This window comes from Nilaparvata lugens, chromosome X (assembly GCF_014356525.2).
Source record: "Nilaparvata lugens isolate BPH chromosome X, ASM1435652v1, whole genome shotgun sequence".
Taxonomy (NCBI): domain Eukaryota; kingdom Metazoa; phylum Arthropoda; class Insecta; order Hemiptera; family Delphacidae; genus Nilaparvata; species Nilaparvata lugens.
The window spans coordinates 52,245,557-52,264,515 of record NC_052518.1 but is presented as its reverse complement, the minus strand read 5'-3'; the positions used below and the strand labels follow the sequence as shown (position 1 = coordinate 52,264,515).

Sequence of the window (18,959 nt, the reverse complement as noted above, 5' to 3'; positions counted from 1 at the left end):
ACCAGTCATAATAGTGGACACCAAGCTGAAGCATCATTGATTCTGCTAGACGTAACAAACTCAACTCAACCGAGAGTCGTGAACGTTACTGCTAACAACGACAACGAAGCCGAAAACATTGATCCGCAAACCTCTTCAAAGCGGTAAGACGACAAAACCTATTACCTATTATTATTATTACTACTACATCTACTAGCAAAATCGAAAAACTATGGATTATACTATTGAACGAAGTACTAGCATAAATTCGAGTGCAGTTCGCTACAGATTTGTTTTTAGAAAAATATTCATTGATGTTGTTCAAACATTATTGCAAATTTTAAAGCCGAAAGTAATTGAATTAATTGTTGAAGAAAGTGATAATTTTGACAAAAATATTAAATGGTATTTTGTTACAACTGTTCAATTGAAAAAAGTAAATGTTGATAGCAGCAATCAATCGCAACCGCAACAAGAAGAAATCATTGAAACTATGACAAACGCATCGTTTTATAGTTATACGTCATTGTTAATTAATCTTGATGAACAATTAGATATTTTGCAAGACCAATTTATTAGTGGTGTAGAGAAAATTGAATCAACACTTGATAAGTTTATTAGATACGGTAGTGGTTGGTCTGTAGTTAGAATCATTTCATTTGATTTGAATATTACTCGTTACAATCCTTTAGCTGGCGGAAATAGTACATACATTGAAACACCTGATTTTATAAAAGCAAAAAGAGCCGTTATAAATGTAAAAAACACAAATGATAGTAAATGTTTTGTATGGAGTGTACTTAGCTATTTTCATTACAGACGTAATAATATGAATGTTGACTATCTGAAGCAATTTGAAAATAATCTAAAATTGACCGGTATTAAGTTTCCTACTACAGTGCATGACATTAAAAAATTTGAAGTGCAAAATTTAAACATTTCTATAACAGTGATTGCTTATGATGCTGCTAAAAAAAAGTTTTTCCCATACCGTTGTTCAATTTACAGACAATGCGAACATAAAATCAATCTTCTACTATTGTCAAATGATACAACACCGAAAAAATGGCATTATGTTCTGATAAACACGCGTCAAGGGTATAACGGATTGTCACGGCTACTGAGTCATCACTTGTCTTTGCATAATGGTCAAGTGTTCATTTGTTCATATTGTTTTAACAAATTTACAACTAACAGACAAGCAAATTGTGATGGAAAAACAAATCTAGAAAAACACATGGATTTGTGTTCAACATTTGCAATACAAAGAACAGTACTACCTAAACAGGGTGAAATGTTAAAGTTTAAAAATTTTTCGTACACACTAAAAAATAAGTACATTGCATTTGCCGATTTTGAAAGTTTTATTGTACCAACAAATAACGGCGGCGACGACAATGAAAATGATGATGATGATGATTTGCTCGGAACTGATATAGGAAATAGCTTTACAAGGAAAACACAAAAACATGTTGCTTGCGGCTATGCATTTATTATTTTAGACGAATCAGGTGAAATATTCTACGGCCCACGCGTTTATAGAGCTACAAGTGTTGGCGAGAGAATTATTGAACAATTTCTTGATGAGATCATTGCCATAGGTCGAAACTGTTCCTTTGATATGTAACAAGAAGTGCCCATGATTGAATTAAATGAAGAACAATTATTAGCTTTTAACAATAGTACAGTATGTTACGCACACATTTTGTCCGTTAATTTTCCTTAAGAAATTCGCAAACAATATTTTTCCTTATCAGTGTTCCGGTTAAGACGAATGAAACATCTGTACTAAATTTCGCATACAACATATGCACAAAACAGATATACTTTCTTTGAACTTCTTACCATCTATATTCATCAAGTTGATAATATATAATGACGAAAAACTGCGTCCCTTATGTTAGTATCAGTTTGAAACTCCTACAACACGCAGCACTACGACGATGTATTAGCACCAATCAGCAGATCAAACCTCACCTATGGCAGCGCCAATCATCCAGGACAACAGCGAAACCAATGTAAGTTTATTAATATCTTTCCATTTACTCATCCAGCAAACTGACTTGAAATACATTCTTCTAATCAAAACCCAACAGTAGTTTTCTGTTTGTTGACATTGTTAGTTTTCTTCTCATACAAATTTAGCAAACTAAAAATAATGTTATCAGTCTTTTCTTTTTCAACTAAACTAATCTGAATACTTCTGCTGCTATCATACAAATAAAGTTCTTCTAATAAAACAATTTTTATCTAATGAAAACACTGTCCCCTTCGCCGCAAACTGATTACTTTAATCCAGATGAAAAACACACTCTACTTATAGGAGGAGGTTATGTCTTTGTTGTTGAATCCTTCTTCACACATTGAAGTAATTGAATGTACAAACTAATCTGAATACTGCTAATTAAAACACTGTCATCCCCTTTGCGCAAACTAAACTGGAATACTTTAATCCAATCACACTGTACTACTACAACTGCTAATAGGTTATGTCTTTATCATCATCTTCTTCTTCTTCTTCTTCTTCTTCTTCTTCTTCTTCTTCTTCTGCTTCTGCTTAACACACTAGACTTTTTTTAACAAAATCACAATTTGTCGATGATTGAATGTGTAAATCCCTCAATTGGTATTTATTGATCAATATGTCTGCCCACAAATAAGACCAAATCCATTCGAATTTGAAAAATCAATACCATAATAAAAACCGTCACTTGCTAGCTGTTTGAAATTTTTCGGCAAACGTTCCATTTTCATAAATGAATTTTCACGTTCGTATTGTACATTGTAGTCTGGTTTTTTCTGAAAAGTTGACGTTGTACGAATATTACCAACAAGATAATTGTTTATGAAGCCGCACTTCGGTGACCATTTTTTATGTTCAAAAATAGCATAATCACTCACTTCCCAATTTTCCAAAACTACATTGCAAAAAACACATTTTGTTCTATCGAAAACTTTTAAAAAGTAGAACCCGGCCTCTGCTAAATGATTCGGTTTTGGATATTGATGCGGCCAAATACTTTTATCACCTTCAAAAAATGAGTCAAGCCTATCGATTTCTTTAAAGTAATTTACTGCTTTCTTCTCATCACTATCGTTGTTGTTGTTGTTGTCACTGTTGTTGTTGATGATGTCACTGTTGTTGGAACAATGAATGCAACGCTTTCTTGCTCGCAGCAACATTTTCAAACAGCAACTGAAAAATGAAAAATAATATATTTTTGCTGCTAAACTATTTAAATTTTTTCTACAGGAAATTTACACTAACGAGATGTGGACCGAGGACGGGGCAATGGCTATGCTGGAGGCCGAACTCCTACGAACCGACGCTGCACCTGTCACCGCCATTGAGGACGCTGGCGCCAATTTATTCGATGAAGATGATTCATTAATGGATTTACTGACCAGAGCTGAGAACCAACTAAAGGAGCAACAACTCTGGCAGTACAGCCATCCTCTTCATCGAGCAGATCAGCGCCAGCAACAGGTTTCCAGCATAGCCATCGACCGCCCTCCCCCTTCATTGCCACAATCATCACTGTCGCCATCACATTGCCAGCAGCTTGTGGTATACACACCACCGCCCCCCGCCACCCGAGCTGCTGCATTCAACCGGATCCCCCCCGCCGCAACCACAAGAATCCCCCCCGCCATCACAACAAGAATCCCCCCCGCCTTCACCACCACATCATCACGCCAACAAGGATTTCCCCCCGCCGCCTCTACCTACGCCTCCACCACTCATTCTTATAGACGTCCACGCGCAATCATAGGATCTAACTCTATGCGTCATGAACAGCACTTTGATTTCGATGGACTGATAAGGTTTTCAGATCCATCCTGGCGTCGTACAATTGCGTTAAAACATTTATCCGATGCATTTCAGTATCCTGTTTTAGGTGCGCGTGTTGTGCGCTCCTACAACAAGGATTCTTTTATCATCAGGGTAGCAAATGTAGGACGTCGGGGCAACGAAGATGCCGAAATTGAAACTTTCATGCCGCATAGATTTACTACTAAGATTACGCGTGCGAATGTGCAGTCGTTTAATTCAGGTTGCCACAATTTAATAATGCAAGTTGTTCATAGTGAAGGTCGTTCCTCTGATATAAGGCTGAATCGACGGTCGCGGCAGCAGCCATAGATTCAGCTGATTTTATCATCAGGGTAGCAAATGTAGGACGTCAGGGCAACGAAGATGCCGAAATTGAAACTTTCATGCCGCATAGATTTACTACTAAGATTACGCGTGCGAATGTGCAGTCGTTTAATTCAGGTTGCCACAATTTAATAATGCAAGTTGTTCATAGTGAAGGTCGTTCCTCTGATATAAGGCTGAATCGACGGTCGCGGCAGCAGCCATAGATTCAGCTGAATATATCAGAGGAACACTTTTAAATTTTAAATAAATAATATTAAATATTTCAAATTTTAAATTTTTTTTTTCAAATTGTGGCAATTTGAATTAAAGGATTAGGTTTCTTTTTCTTCAATCTGTTCAATTATAATAAATTATATATGTTGATTATTGCACTTATTATTCATTTAACTTACCTTGTGTGTGTGATCAACAACTGTGCACAACTGATGTACAATCATTGTTCTACATGACTATTTATAGTCAAAGGTTAATGACTTCACACAGACATGTTCAGACATGTCTGGTCATGCATAGCTGCACACACGCAATTGCGTCATACATGAATGCATTCAGTTGCATGTCTAAACACTGCAAACTTAGTTTGCCAGCAGACACGATGGGAGTCAAGTCAATAGCAGCAGGTCAAGAAAATAAAATGAAAATAATTATAGTATTTGTTACATTCATAATATACGCAATTAGTATGATATTACTCTTATACTATACTCTGAGTACTTGTACATTGCACAATATTAGAGTTGAAAATGTGTTAAATTTTTCATCATTAAACCAATCTGTAAAAGACAGCAGCAGTACTGCCAATTTAAGCGTAAAAGCTTATAATAGTATTAATAAAGCACATATATTATCTTATATAAGACTATGTGTTCAATCTCAAATGAATTATAAAACATCAAAATTATTTGATGATGGACTAGACAAATGGTATGCTTATATGAATGATCAATGTAAGGTTATTTGTAATTTTTTCAACAATTATACAGCATTGAACAGTTGTATAAACATAAACCCATCGTCTAGTGATAGTATTTCGAATTTTCTACTAATAACAACATTACAACTTTGTAATATTTTTGATAGCGAGCTGGAGCCGTCGGCGGCAACGGTTAGGTCTTGTTAATTAAGGGGGTTAACTAATTTTACAATTTCTATTTAGTCAGGTTTCAACATTGCTATTGAAAGGATGGTAGCAAAAAAATCATTGTCTTGCCTTCGTCGACGAGTGCGATGTAAAATTGGCACTGGTATTTTATCGAAACTTAGCGGATTTGCATCAACCGCCCTTAATAAAATTGTCGATACATTACCCCTGGAGTTGCATATCCCCTCCTACCGCTTTTGCGGGCCCGGCACCAAATTAGATAAAAGATTAAGGAGGGGGGACAAAGGAATAAATAGTCTGGATGAAGCATGTAAAGCGCATGATATAGCGTATGCACAGCATAGTGATAATTCGTCGCGAAATGTGACTGATCGTCGTTTGGCTGATAAAGCATGGTCTGTTTTTAAAAATCCAAACACAGGTTTAACTGGAAAAGCAGCCGCATACTTAGTTACAAATTTGATCAAAGCTAAAGCTGCCTTTGGAGGGGGCAGAGAACAACGGATATAAGAAAACGGCGGCGGAATAATAGAAGAGAAGGTTGGAAAAATAATTCATCACTACAAGAACAAAGAAGTGCACATTTACGACAAAAAGCAATTAAACATTTAAGTAAGCACATAACTGGTCAAGGTTTTTATTTAAGACCATATCCGCCCTTGGATAATAGAGAAGGCGGTAGAATCATTGAATCACCAAGTCCTTCACAAAGAAGAAGGAGAAACACAACAAAGAAGAAGAAGAGGACGAGGAGGAGGAGAAGAGCACCAAAGAAAGTGAGAAAATGAAGAACAATAGAATTATTAATATACAAGGACCACTGTCAAATTATGATCTACTAGATTGGGCTGATATTTTAGATATTAAATTGCGTGGAATTTATATGATTGATACACTGCCAAAAAGAATTAATTTAAATGAAAAATCGATCATAAATTTAGACTCGATCATGAACAGTGGAACACACTGGGTGGCTTACAAAAAACATGCACAAAAAGTATATTATTTTGATCCAATTGGTAATTTACAGCCGCCCATACAATTAATAAACTATTTCAAACAACAACCAAATGTTGAAATTCATTTCAATTATGATCAATTACAAACACTAAATAGTAATGTATGTGGTCATTTTTGTCTTTTATTTCTTGCAGATGTGTTATAGCAGTCTGTGATTAAGTTGTCAGTTCACTTGTAGATGTGTATGAAAGAAGGTGGTGGTGGTAAACAGTAGTAGTACACAATGGTTGTAATAACATTATCATCTAAAGACAAAGACAGTAGCAGCAGTTGTTTAATTGAAGTACTTCCCACTGTACTAGAGCTAGACACACGCTATCAATATGAAATTGGATTGATTAATTTATGGACATACAATAGTGTACTGAATATAATTAAAAATGTCAACTCATCTTTTAAGTATGGTGATAGCTTGATTGATTTGGATACAGGGTCCTACGAAATTGATCGTATAATAAATGAAATAAAGAGAAAATTGAATGTTGATAGTTCAAATCTAATTATACAAGGAAATAATACGACAATGCTATGTGAATTGAAAGCGGATAAAGATGTTGATTTAACAATGAACACATCACTAGCCGATATACTCGGTTTTGATAGAGAAATTCTTGTAGCAAATAAATGGCATTATTCTAAACGTTTAGTATCCATTACAAATATAACATCGTTCCAGGTTACTTGTAATATTGCATGTGGTAGTTATCGAAATGGGCAAGAGGTTCATACAATTTTTGAATTTCTACCAAAGGTTGCACCTGGTTTTCTAATAAATGAATCACCATCGCCAATTATTTACTTTCCATTAAACACACACAGAATTCAATCTATTGTAATTCAAGTAGTTGATCAGAATGGTAAACTAGTTGATTTCCGCGGCGATAGTATAACAATAAGAGTACACATTAGAAAGAAGGAATAGAGAGCGAGAGAACGAGTGAGGAAGAATGTGGTGGTGGATCAAGCGTGTGTTAGAATGATGTGAGCATTAGTCACGCAAACAACACAAGCGAGAGAGCGCAAGCAAGAAGGAATCGCACTACTGTGAAAGAATGGGTTTTGTTGTGTATAACAACCTGAAGTCAGGTGCGGCAAGTAGGAGGGAGTGGAGTGGCAGTGCTAGTAGGGCTGCTTTTAGCATGCAGCAACAATTGCCGACACCGGTTAGTACTTATCAGTCCGTGAAACTGATAACACATAATCGAGCAAGGTTTTTAGAAAAGCTTGGTTTTAAAGTGAATTGGAAATATGTCATCAAAACACGCGGCGGTGGCCGCAATTAGTGACATACTAAATGTTGAACAAGACATACACTATTATTCAGATATAACAAAATTTGATTATCATACGCATGCGCCGTATGGTAATTTGAAATTTAATAACAATGATGAAATACGTTTGTCGAAATCGTCTCATGACCTTATTTCATTAGTTGCAAAATCTTTTCTTATTGTTGAGGGGAAAATTACATGTACAAAACCGCCAGCAAAAGACAAACCTGATGATCTGCCGGTCGAGGCTGCATATACGCTCAGTTCAAATGCAGTAGCACATATGTTTGATGAGATACGATTTGAGTTGGCAGGTACAGTCGTTGCAAAGAGTTGACTAGTAGGTATTACTTCTACTATTAAATCATATTTAGTGAAACAACTAAACGATAAAAATACATATGATTTAGCAGGTTTCACTGATACTGCATCAACACTAACTAATAATACTATTGCTTATTGCGTACCGTTAAAATTACTTCTGCCATTTTTCGAAGATTTTCAACATGTAATTTTGAATATGGGACAAGAGCTTGTGCTTTTGAGATCCGCAACAGATATTAATTGTATTCAGTCGCCACAAGCAACATCAATGTCATTGGAAATAACAAAATTGCTTTGGAAAGTGCCCTATATTCATGTAGATGATCATTTAAGATTGAAATTTCTGAAAATTGTTGATCAGGATAGGCCATTGAAAATTGCATTCAGTAAATGGGATATCCACGAATATCCTCAGCTCCCGAGCAGTGTTAGCACAATTTGGACTATAAAGACGGCTTCTAAAGCTGATACACTGCGATTTGTAATATTAGCATTTCAGACAAACAGGAAAAATGTAATGGGAAAGACAATGTCGAAATTTGATATGTGCAAATTGCATGATGTTAAACTTTTCCTGAATAGTGAATATCTGCCGTATGATCATATAAATGGAAACAAACAACTTTTGTACAAAATGTTTATAGAATTTGCACCTAGCTATTATAATTTAGGACTTCATACTGATTATGGTACAGTTGTAGATTATAAAACTTTTACTGATTGCTGTCCAATAATTGTACTAGATTGTTCACATCAAGCTGATCATTTAACATCGTCAACAGACATTCAATTGGAAATGGAGTTTACAGAAAATGTGCCAAATTTAACGACTGCATATTGTATTTTGATAAGTGACACATTAGTAGAATACAAACCATTGAGCGCATTAGTTCGTGAAGTACAGTAATTTGTCGCAAGAGCGAGCTTTAATTATGCATGATGGTAGTAGTGTGAAGGAGGAGGGGGGGTATATAAAAGTGCGTGTATGAACAGTAATTACATCAGTGTTCAGTTGTAATGTGTTCTAATAGCTTGAATAATAACATAGATATTCCTCAGTCGTCAGCGTCTTTGTTGTCGTCGTTATCATCATCATCATCATCATCATTGTCATCATTGACAAAAGCAAAATTTGATGCATTTGTACATAGAATGTGTGCATGCACCGATGGACAACAGAAAATGGACGATGATGAGCAAGAAGGTGTATCAACAAAATTTCGAGACTTTGGCATACAATGCGACTTGGATAAAGAAGAATTGGAGAAGGAGGAGCTGGCAGCAAGAATTGAGGAGGAGGAGGAGGAGAAGAAGAATGTACGAGAGACAAAGAATAATGTTTGTGAAGAAGAATGGGACAGGTTTTCTATTGAAAAGAAAAATGATGACAACAACAATGATTTTCCTTTTGCTGTAGTAGAGTTTCATTTTTTCAAAAGTGATGATAATTTTATCATTATTAAAGAGGTAGCCATAATCGATTACAAACTACAACATATTGTGCTACACTTTAAATCACCATTTCCAAAAACATTACTGAGTAGAAAAATGTACCGTGATGTCAGCTGGCTTGAACATAACTATCATAAAATTAGATGGGACCAAGGCGACTTAATTTACACTGACGCATTGCTTGCTTCATATTTGCAAAATTATACCACAATCTATACAAAGGGAAGAGAAAAAGCACAGTTTTTGAAAAGGTTACATGACAATGTGCTTACTATGCCGGAGGATATTCAAAAACCAGACTATACAATGTTTGAAAATTCTTGGTGTTTTAGTGTATGCAAAATTCATAACAAATCGTCCAATGCTCGTTGTGCACTTTTCAGTGCTTATCATTATTTGACAATCTTGATGTGTAACAAGCAAACAAAGGGAAAAGAAATGGAGAATAGTGCTGCTGCTTCAATGATGATGCCTACAAACAATATGAGTTCATTGAATCGTAATGCTGCTGCTGATATCGATTATACATGCGAAAATAATAGAATGGAAAGTATGAAACATTGTAAACTGTTAACTAAACAACGAAGACGCAACTATGCCCAACAAGGTTTTTATTTTGATGGGGAAAGCATTCTGTGTGTTTATTGTGGATTTGATTTGATTTTGCATAAAGCGAGAGTATGCAGTCTAACCTGTAGCTAAAATGTAGGTGGTGGTGGTGGTGGAAGGGAGAAGCGAAAAGCAATAAATTTCACTGTTCTAGTACCACTCATTTAGAGTGGTAAAACCTTCGGTTGTTGTAGCAGATTGAAGAGCTATAATGAATCCACAAACTTGGACTTATGTGCCAGAATGTTTAGAAATTAAATTACAAAACTACATTGAATGGTATGATTTGTGTAAAAAAGCAATAGAGACAAAAAACAGTAGTATTGCTAGACAATTGAAAGCAATATTTCTAAATACAGTTAATATTAACGATATCAGTGATTACTTAGCTTATTACAGACCCTTTAGTTTGAATGTAAACAAGCTAATAAGAATTGAAGAAGAAATTTTAAGATCGCTCGTATCTGAGGTGAACAGTATAAGAGGAGAAGAAGACGAAAGGAATGCAGCTAGCTGTAAAGAAGAAGAAGAAGTTAGGGTGAACAGCATTTGTGGAGAAGAAAGGAATGCGGCTACCTGTAAAGAAGAAGTTAGGGTGAACAGCGAGAAGAAGAAGGTAGAAAGCGAGAGTGCGTGTAAAGGTGATGTGACGGAGGGGAGACGGAGTCAACATCATGATGCGGCGGAGGGGAGACGAAGTCAACAACAACAGAAGGAATGTGTAAAGGTGAGAGGAGGCGCAGCGGAGGGGAGAACGAGTCAACAGAAGGAATGTGTAAAAGTGACAGTGGAAGGAGTCAACAGGAAACGGAATGTGTAAAGGAGGCGGTTGAGTAGCGGTGGGGGACTGTCGGCTTAACAGGTTTGTGTGCGGTCAGTCTTTAACCGACAACACACATTGAAGCAAGCATAGCTTTGTTACTCTTGCACTCGCACGCGCGCGGTAAGCTTTTATTATGGATCATCATCATCAGAGAAGCAACACCACCACAGCCACTGGAAATGATAGACTTTTTAGTATGAAGTCATTCAATTATATTTCGGAAACTGAATATCCAACAGTCTCACTCAAAGATCTTGACCATGATTTGTGGTACCGTGTTGTACACGGTGTAAAAAGCGCCACCATTCCTTTTACAGCATAGTGTGGGGAAAATAACATCTCATACTTTGTTGAACAAATATGAAATGTAATTTTTTTCATTCTTCCTGTGGTGGAGGAAAAAAGGAACATATTATGCACTATATTGTTGTGCAATAGGCCTAATGTTGATTAACACTTTGTAATGAATAACTATAGTAGTATGTAGAATAGATTAGCCTATCTATATACATCCTATTATAGTGACATTCAATTAGAGTTTTCTCAATATGGGGAAAGCACATTAAAAAAAGCGCCACCATTCCTTTTACAGCATAGTGTGGGGAAAATAACATCTCATACTTTGACGAACAAATATGAAATGTAATTTTTTTCATTCTTCCTGTGGTGGAGGAAAACAAGGAACATATTATGCATTATATATTGTAGTTTAATTTGCACCAAACTTTGTATTTGCACCGCTAGTAGTGTAGTTTGAGAGTTTAGCGCTAGTAGTGTACTTTGAGATATCTGTGATTTTAAAGATTTTAAAGATTTTAAAGATTTTAAATGTGGGGATATTTTTAATATGCTAATCAGGTTGGCACCACTTAATTGCTGCTGTGAAGCAGGTGTTAGGATGACTGGGGCAGATGTTTTTGACAGTTGCAAACACCTGCTACTAATTAACAAAGATGGCCGCCGGAAGGGGGGCACTTCCTGGGTAGGGGAACCTCCTATTGGTTGGGGGCGGGGACTTTGGTGGGGGACAAAATGGCCGACACTAGGGAAGGGGGGTGGAGGGGGAAGGGGCCGCCATTTTGGCCACGCCCCCAGCCAATAGGAAGCGAGGGGGCGTGACCAAAATGGCGGACACTGGGCAGGGGGGTGGAGGGGGAAAAGGGGCGTGGCCACGCCCCTCGATTTCTTTTGGATACGCAGCTCTCTCAAAACACCACTACTGTCTACAGTTCACAGAACTACTAGTTATAGTATTAGCTACAAAAAGGCGGGTAAAACGTAAACGCTGGATGAAGGATTGGTTGAAAAAACGTGAACAGTACTCTCATGTTGTGTTGTTAAATGAAATTCAACTCACCTAGCCAGGACTACAAAAACTATTTCTGCATGAATGACATTATGTTTGAGAAATTGCTGAAACTAAGTGCGAGATAAATTTCTTTTAACACGGCTCTTTCTCAAAGACTGAGAGGTCCGATGCTCTATCCACCACTAATCTCTCCCACTACCTAGCAGCATTCTCCTTCTTTTGTGTCTGTGTGAGAGAGCTTTGTAACGCTTCGCTCCCCTCCACTGGCAATGATCCAAAGTGATATGTTTGTGTATGTTACTGAGATGTGTTCATCACAAGAACCTGAAGCGAAATGACACGGCGCATTTATCTCGCACATTAGTTACACCTTTTTTACTCCGAGAAGATACAAACATGAGACAATGTTTGCCAGTTGAAGACAGACTAGCAGTAACATTAAGGTACCTTGCCACTGGGTGAAACTTTGAAGCCCTAAAATTTTCAGCGGTATGTCACCTGCATCAATAAGCAATGCCATTGTTGAGACTTGTGAAGTACTTCTGTACTTGCGTACATCTTTCAAGACCACATGAAAGTACATTTAATTTACTACATACTTGCACTTACCATGTATTCACTTATTTTTATTCAGCATTAGTATGTTATTGTTAAAAAAACTTACACAGATAAATTCAGTTTCCCTTTCCATATATGTAGAATGTAGACTACTACCAATAACTACTATTACTTCAGGCCCCACAACTGATCTCTAATAAACTATGACGTCATCACATGTAGATCGATGATCTACTGGCGGTAAGCAAGCGAAATAAGACTGCTGATGCTTGTTATAACATCTGATATGGTAATCAACAAAATAGGAATTACAAATTCAATTTTCACGGTCTTCCATTTCAATGAATATGGTTTGTTTATCATTCTTCCAATATTCGTTTGTGAAAAGTAATAATGAATTTGGGGTTTCAAATCATGGGATACTGTTGTGTACCTAATTGTCGCGGGAATTATAACAGACTCCAAAAGTTTCCGTACGGTATTTTCTTTTTCGAAGGATGAAACTTTGAAACGAAAAAAGATACGAGCGATAAGAAGAAAGAAATTCAATTCTACGAAACAACGGTTTACATGAAGTGTAGAAGAACAGTGTAAATAAAGTGTGAGTGGAAAATTTAATTAAAGTGTGAAAGAAAAGTGTAAATAAAATGTGAAATAACATTAGTGTAATTAGAGTGTAGAATAACAGTGTAAATAAAGTGTGTGAAAGAACTTTTGAACTAATAAATTAAAAAGTAAATGCAAAGTGTTGGAACTGTCCATAACATCATAATATTAAAGGTTTTACCTAACTGAGAAACAGTATCCTGATGGGTTTCTTTGTACCACAGATTTATTGTGATCAAGTTTGTAGGAGCCTCTTTCTTAAAAAAGATTTACATCAAATTTGGTTTATCTTTTATTCACTTCTCCTTCGATTCTAATACAGGCTACGATAAAGTATTTTTGGTTGAGATGAATATATCAATAGCTCTATCACTGAATCGAGTTGGCCTATGTCTATCAAGCTGAAAATATGGATAAATTATTGCATTTGTGGAATAAAGTGTTTTTATTTCAATAGAATTTCTATTCATTCAATACAAATGTCTTCAATCTGAAATTTAGATAGTATTCCATCCAATAAAAAATCGATACAGTAACAAAACTTACATTGATAAGCTAGTAGAAAAGCATAGATAAGCCAGTACTATGATCTAGTAAGAATTAATCTACATGTTATGACGTCATTAATTAGTTGTGGGGCCTGAAGTAATAGTAGGTATTGCTACTACATGCATATAGTGAGGTCCACGTTGTAATGACAGTGTTTGATTAGCAATGGTATTGCTATCCTTGTCTATCATTCAACAAATCGGAAAGCGCTATCTCTTTCTCGCTTTGCTCTGTTGTCAGATCGTTTTTAACAATGTAGAATGAATAATTGATTAACAAAATAGGTTCCACAGTTCTGGTTGGTAGTGTTTCGGAAGTTTTGATGAACTGTCGCAGATGTTCTTCTCGAAATGCATTTTCTTCACTAGGTGCAATCACTTTACTATCGCTGTCCATGATGATTGTATAATCTTGCAGTGCGAACTGAAAAATGACGATATACTGATGGACGACACTACAATATCATTACTAATGATATTATCCCCACCAAAAGCGAGTAATGATGACTGAAAATCAGAAAATCCGGATTTTCGTCATTACTATCCATCATTACTATCTATGTCTCACTACACGATCATTATTAATGACATTAGTCTCCAGTAATGACATCAATAATGACCGTCTAAGGTTTGCTCAACAGCTGATTTTTAACATTATGAGACATATATATGCTCATGTTCGCTGAATTCGCGATGCTCGGCGGAATGCACGGTTTGCTACGCGGTTCGAGGTTCGGTTCGGCATGTGTGGACGCACCTTTGGTTGTTACAGGACATTTATACAGATCAGAGGCCAAAGCGACATAATAATCTATACTATAGTTTGTAAATCTTATAAGTGTGTTGACATTACTGAAATTTTCTTTCTAAATTCAGACTGGCAAAATTGTCCAAATATATTTTGAATAAGCTAACATCAGACGAGAATATGAGCTACCTAATTTCTTATACCAATAATTGATATGCCTGTCCGTAACTACTAGTAACATACTTGAACTCACATGAAATGTTTCATCTATAAGATAGTTTTCATTTTGAAAAAAATGACCAATGCCGGGTCTACACGACAACGATATTTGCGCAAACTTGGCTCAAAGCCAGATTTGCTCAAAGCCAGGTTTACGCAAATCTGGCTTTGAGCCAAGTTTGCTCAAACCTCTGTTCACCAATTTTACACCAACTTTAACACAAACCTATATTGAAAACTAAACCATATATAAATTCTATACGAAGTCTTTGAAGTGTTTATAAACTTGAGATGAATAGTAGCTCAAGCCTCCTCCTCCTCCTCCTCCTCCTCCTCCTCCTCCTCAACCTCCTCATCCACCTACTCCTCCTTCACCTCCTCATCTACTCCTCCTTCTACCCACCTACTCCTCCTCCTCCTCACCCTACTCTTCCTCCTCCTCCTCCTCCTCCTCAACTCCTCCACTTCCTCCTCCACCTTCTCCTTCTCTTCATCCTCCTCCTCCTCATCACCGACACCTACTCCTCCTCCTCCACCTACTCATCCAACTCCCCCACCTCCTCTCCTCCTCCTCCACCTACTCCTCCTTCACCTCCTCATCCTCTCCTCCTCCTCACCCTACTCCTCCTCCTCCTCCTCCTCCTCCTCCCACTTCTCTTCCTTCTCCTTCAATAATAATAATCAAGAATACTGCTTATCAAGTGAAGAGTGAAAAACTATATCTATTACATTACTATAGAGTAAATAAGATAATTATTATTATCCATTAAAAAATCTTCCTTGTTTTTGAGTGTTTTTGAGAATTGACATCGCACTTATTTAATTTGAGGGTGCTGAATCCGAATCTGAAATTCTCATTTTGAAGCGATTTAGGTTTTGATGGATAGATGAGACATAATCGTTTCCTAGAAAAATTGACGCAAACCTGGCTGAGATTGATCGAAGAAAGCACAAACCTTCAAACGTCAGAAATTTACAACGATCTCACGTCTACACGACGCAAACCTGCCAGGTTTGCGCTAATATCGTTGTCGTGTAGACCGGGCATAACCAACTTTTATCATACAACTTGTTTTTTGGCTGATTCATGTGCCTTTCTTAATATATTGCCTTTGATGTTTGATGACAATAAAATCCATCCACTTATTATTTATCACTTATTGATTGATTTCCTTCCAGTGGTGATAAGACAAAAAGGTTCACATTAATACCCTCTGTTCCCTAATTTCACTCCTGTTTTGATTTTTACTGTTAGGTCTTGCATTTGATTTTCCAACAGTTAGTAACTGGAATAGACATAATATTTTTTGTCTTTTTCAAACCCTTGCCATTTGCTTATCATGTTTAAAATCTAGTTGTTTGATAAATCATCTGAGATGTCTATGACTATTTTCTGAATTTATGTGATCCAGTTTTGGCTATCTTTTCATTAAGATTAATCCTCTTTTTTGTATTGATGAATAATATTTTACTGATTGTTCTATGTATTGAGCTAAGATAGGTTCTCAACCAGAAAAAAGATGTTTCCTGTTTATCACTATGTATCTATTTTAAACACTATGTTAGTATTTTTCAATCTATAATTCATTTCAATTGTTGGGCTTGGCATACTACTGCATATTTTATATCATTAAAAAAATGTTCTTTACAAGGCCCATTCAATGCTTTAGAGAGAGAGATGGAGGATGCCGGTATCCTGTTTCATAAAAACTAATAACGTGTACATTGGTGTTGAATTCTAGTTATTGAATGAAAATAATCTTCCTTTTTTCTGAATTGAATGCTCTTTGTAAAAATAATTTTTCCTATATAACCTATATATACTCTTATATAGGTAATATTACTTCACAGAAACATTTCCAACAAACAAATGAAAATGAAAAACTTGCTTTCCACTATGTCAATGATTGTGATTTGATCTAAAATATCACTATAAAATGATTATATAGGCTAATATATGATTTTGTATTCTTAGTAGAATAATAAAAAATCTGTTAAGATTAGCTTTTGTGTGAGAATCTGTTAAGATTTTTTCATTGTTGATCCTTATTGAATAATATTTTTATTGCAGATTTAATTTTGAACATTGATATCAGAGGTGCTAAAGAACAGTTCCTTAAAGCAATAGAAACACAAAAGGATATGCGTTGTCTTTTCTACACAAAACTTGAGAATTATGATAAACTAATGAAGATTTGAATCGATAAAACTATTTAAGTAGAAAAGGCAACATTATATTTATTGTGTTTCTATTAAACTATTGATTATTAACATGGCAGGCACCGTACAGTCAGCCAGTTTTGTTAATTTTTGTAAGCTTTGTAATTTTGGTAAGTTTTGATTTCTTACAATAGGTTATGGTGTGAGAAAGGGCTGAGGGGGAAAACGGTTGTATATCAGAAGCTTTTTTACAGGAGAGCAGTTTAAAATTTCTAATTTATTAAATCATTTTTATTTATTGTTTTTATTCTATTTGAATTCAGGAAATTATAATGGATATGTGAATTCAATCCTGAGAAATGTGAATTCACGTAAGTACTTCTCTTATATTCTGAATAAAATAAGTTGAGACTTGGGCCTCCTCCAGACAAAATAACGGCGTTGCCAAATTGCGTGGAATCGCAACATTATTGAGTTTCTAATTCAACAACAGAATAATATGTAAAATATCATCTCCGATATCACAGCAGGGCTGGAAAGGGTTTAGGGTTGTTGAAGGGTTGAAATCAAATTTAATTTTTCTGTTGTAATTGAAAAAATAAATAACTAAATATGTGTTTCTTTTGAATATCACTTCTCCCAAAACTATAGGATGTCGTATTAATTAATAACTTTGTTATAGTTTATTTTAAGATAATTATCAATAGATAATAATATAGAGAAACAATAGCGTAAGTTACGTAAGTTATGTTATTGTTACTTTGTTATAGTTTATTTTAAGATAGTTCTCAATAGATAATAACATAGAGAAACAATAGCGTAAGTTACGCTATCGTTTCTCTATGATAATAACTAATCTTTGCAGTAGCCTATAATTAATAAGATTTGCGTGAAGAATAGCTGAATAACTGAGAGAATGTTTCCTCTTTTTGAGGTCTGAATCATTCCTATATCTGACCTCGCTTTAGCTATTTTTTAATTAATGATTATGCTAGTTAATGTCGAACAGAGAACATGCTTTTTTGACATGTTAGAAACTTTTTGTTCCGGAAAATAAGTGGGTGGTGGAAGAGAGAGAGTTGCTCAGAAATAATTTCTCCAACTATCAACAGTAGTCTGAAGAACGGCTTTTGAACTCTATTTGGACTAAAGCCTCTATTTTGGACTTAATTATAATAACTGGTGTACGGTCTGTTTAGCATTGTATTTTGGCCTAAATATGATAAAGGATAACCATCTCTTCGCAAAAACGGAAATATAGTCATAATAGGTAAAAAATAGTTGTATTTGAAAAAATATTCAGTTTGTTTGAACAATTCTCTGTCATTTTTTTATCAATTGTGTATAAACATTTTTGACGTATGGTACCTTCCAGTGCTCCTCAATATTTTATTAGCATGACAGGTCCTCCATATGGAAGACTCTATTTATACTATTCACTCTGTATGCTTGAAACCAATAATATTTTATCCATCAATCAATATCTCAAATCTAGGTTAAACTTAGAAATTATGTTCAGAAAGGAACAATGTTTAAAATCAAAATTCCAAATTCAGTTTAGGTTAGGTTGGCAGAAGTTACTTCAACATACCTAACCTAACCCAAATTTATTCAACTTCTAGAAAAACACTCTATTCACATCTGTTGATAAGAAACGTGGAATGGTTTAACACCAAGTATTAGCTTAATATTAAAACAACATGATAAACACTTGTACTTACTTTGCTTTTCACTGTGATGAACACCAAATATCAACCGATGGCTTGTATTTTACTTTTTCAAGAAAATGCGATGTGATGTGCACAACTACACTGTTAGCATTTGAATGCTCTCTCCTGGCTAAGCAGCCCTCTGGCTAACCAGACGCTCCCCACCACATTCCATCAACTCTAGATATATATTTTCTAAGTTCTTAGAATAAGGATTAATAATTTTTTTATCTTTTACCTTGACCTCTGACCTTGACCTTTTTACCATTGACGTTGTCCTTTGATCTTGTCCCAAGAACCGACAAATTCTTTCAACTCAAGTTAAATATGAATGGATTAGGAAAATATTCAAATAGTAGA

The 18,959-nt window shown here is 35.5% G+C and overlaps 1 protein-coding gene across 8 annotated transcripts in view; it reads right to left on the bottom strand.

Moving 5' to 3' along the window:
• LOC111056735 (protein son of sevenless) overlaps positions 1-18,959 on the bottom strand; it is a 482,488-nt gene that overhangs the window by 183,847 nt on the left and 279,682 nt on the right. For 4 of the 8 annotated variants that reach the window (XM_039443299.1, XM_039443304.1, XM_039443302.1 and 1 more), the window contains one exon: positions 18,125-18,127. The exons of the other annotated variants lie outside the window; for them this stretch is intronic. In XM_039443299.1, coding sequence (XP_039299233.1) covers positions 18,125-18,127 — 3 coding nt within the window. The remainder of the gene's footprint in view (positions 1-18,124; positions 18,128-18,959) is intronic. 8 annotated transcript variants of the gene reach the window in all.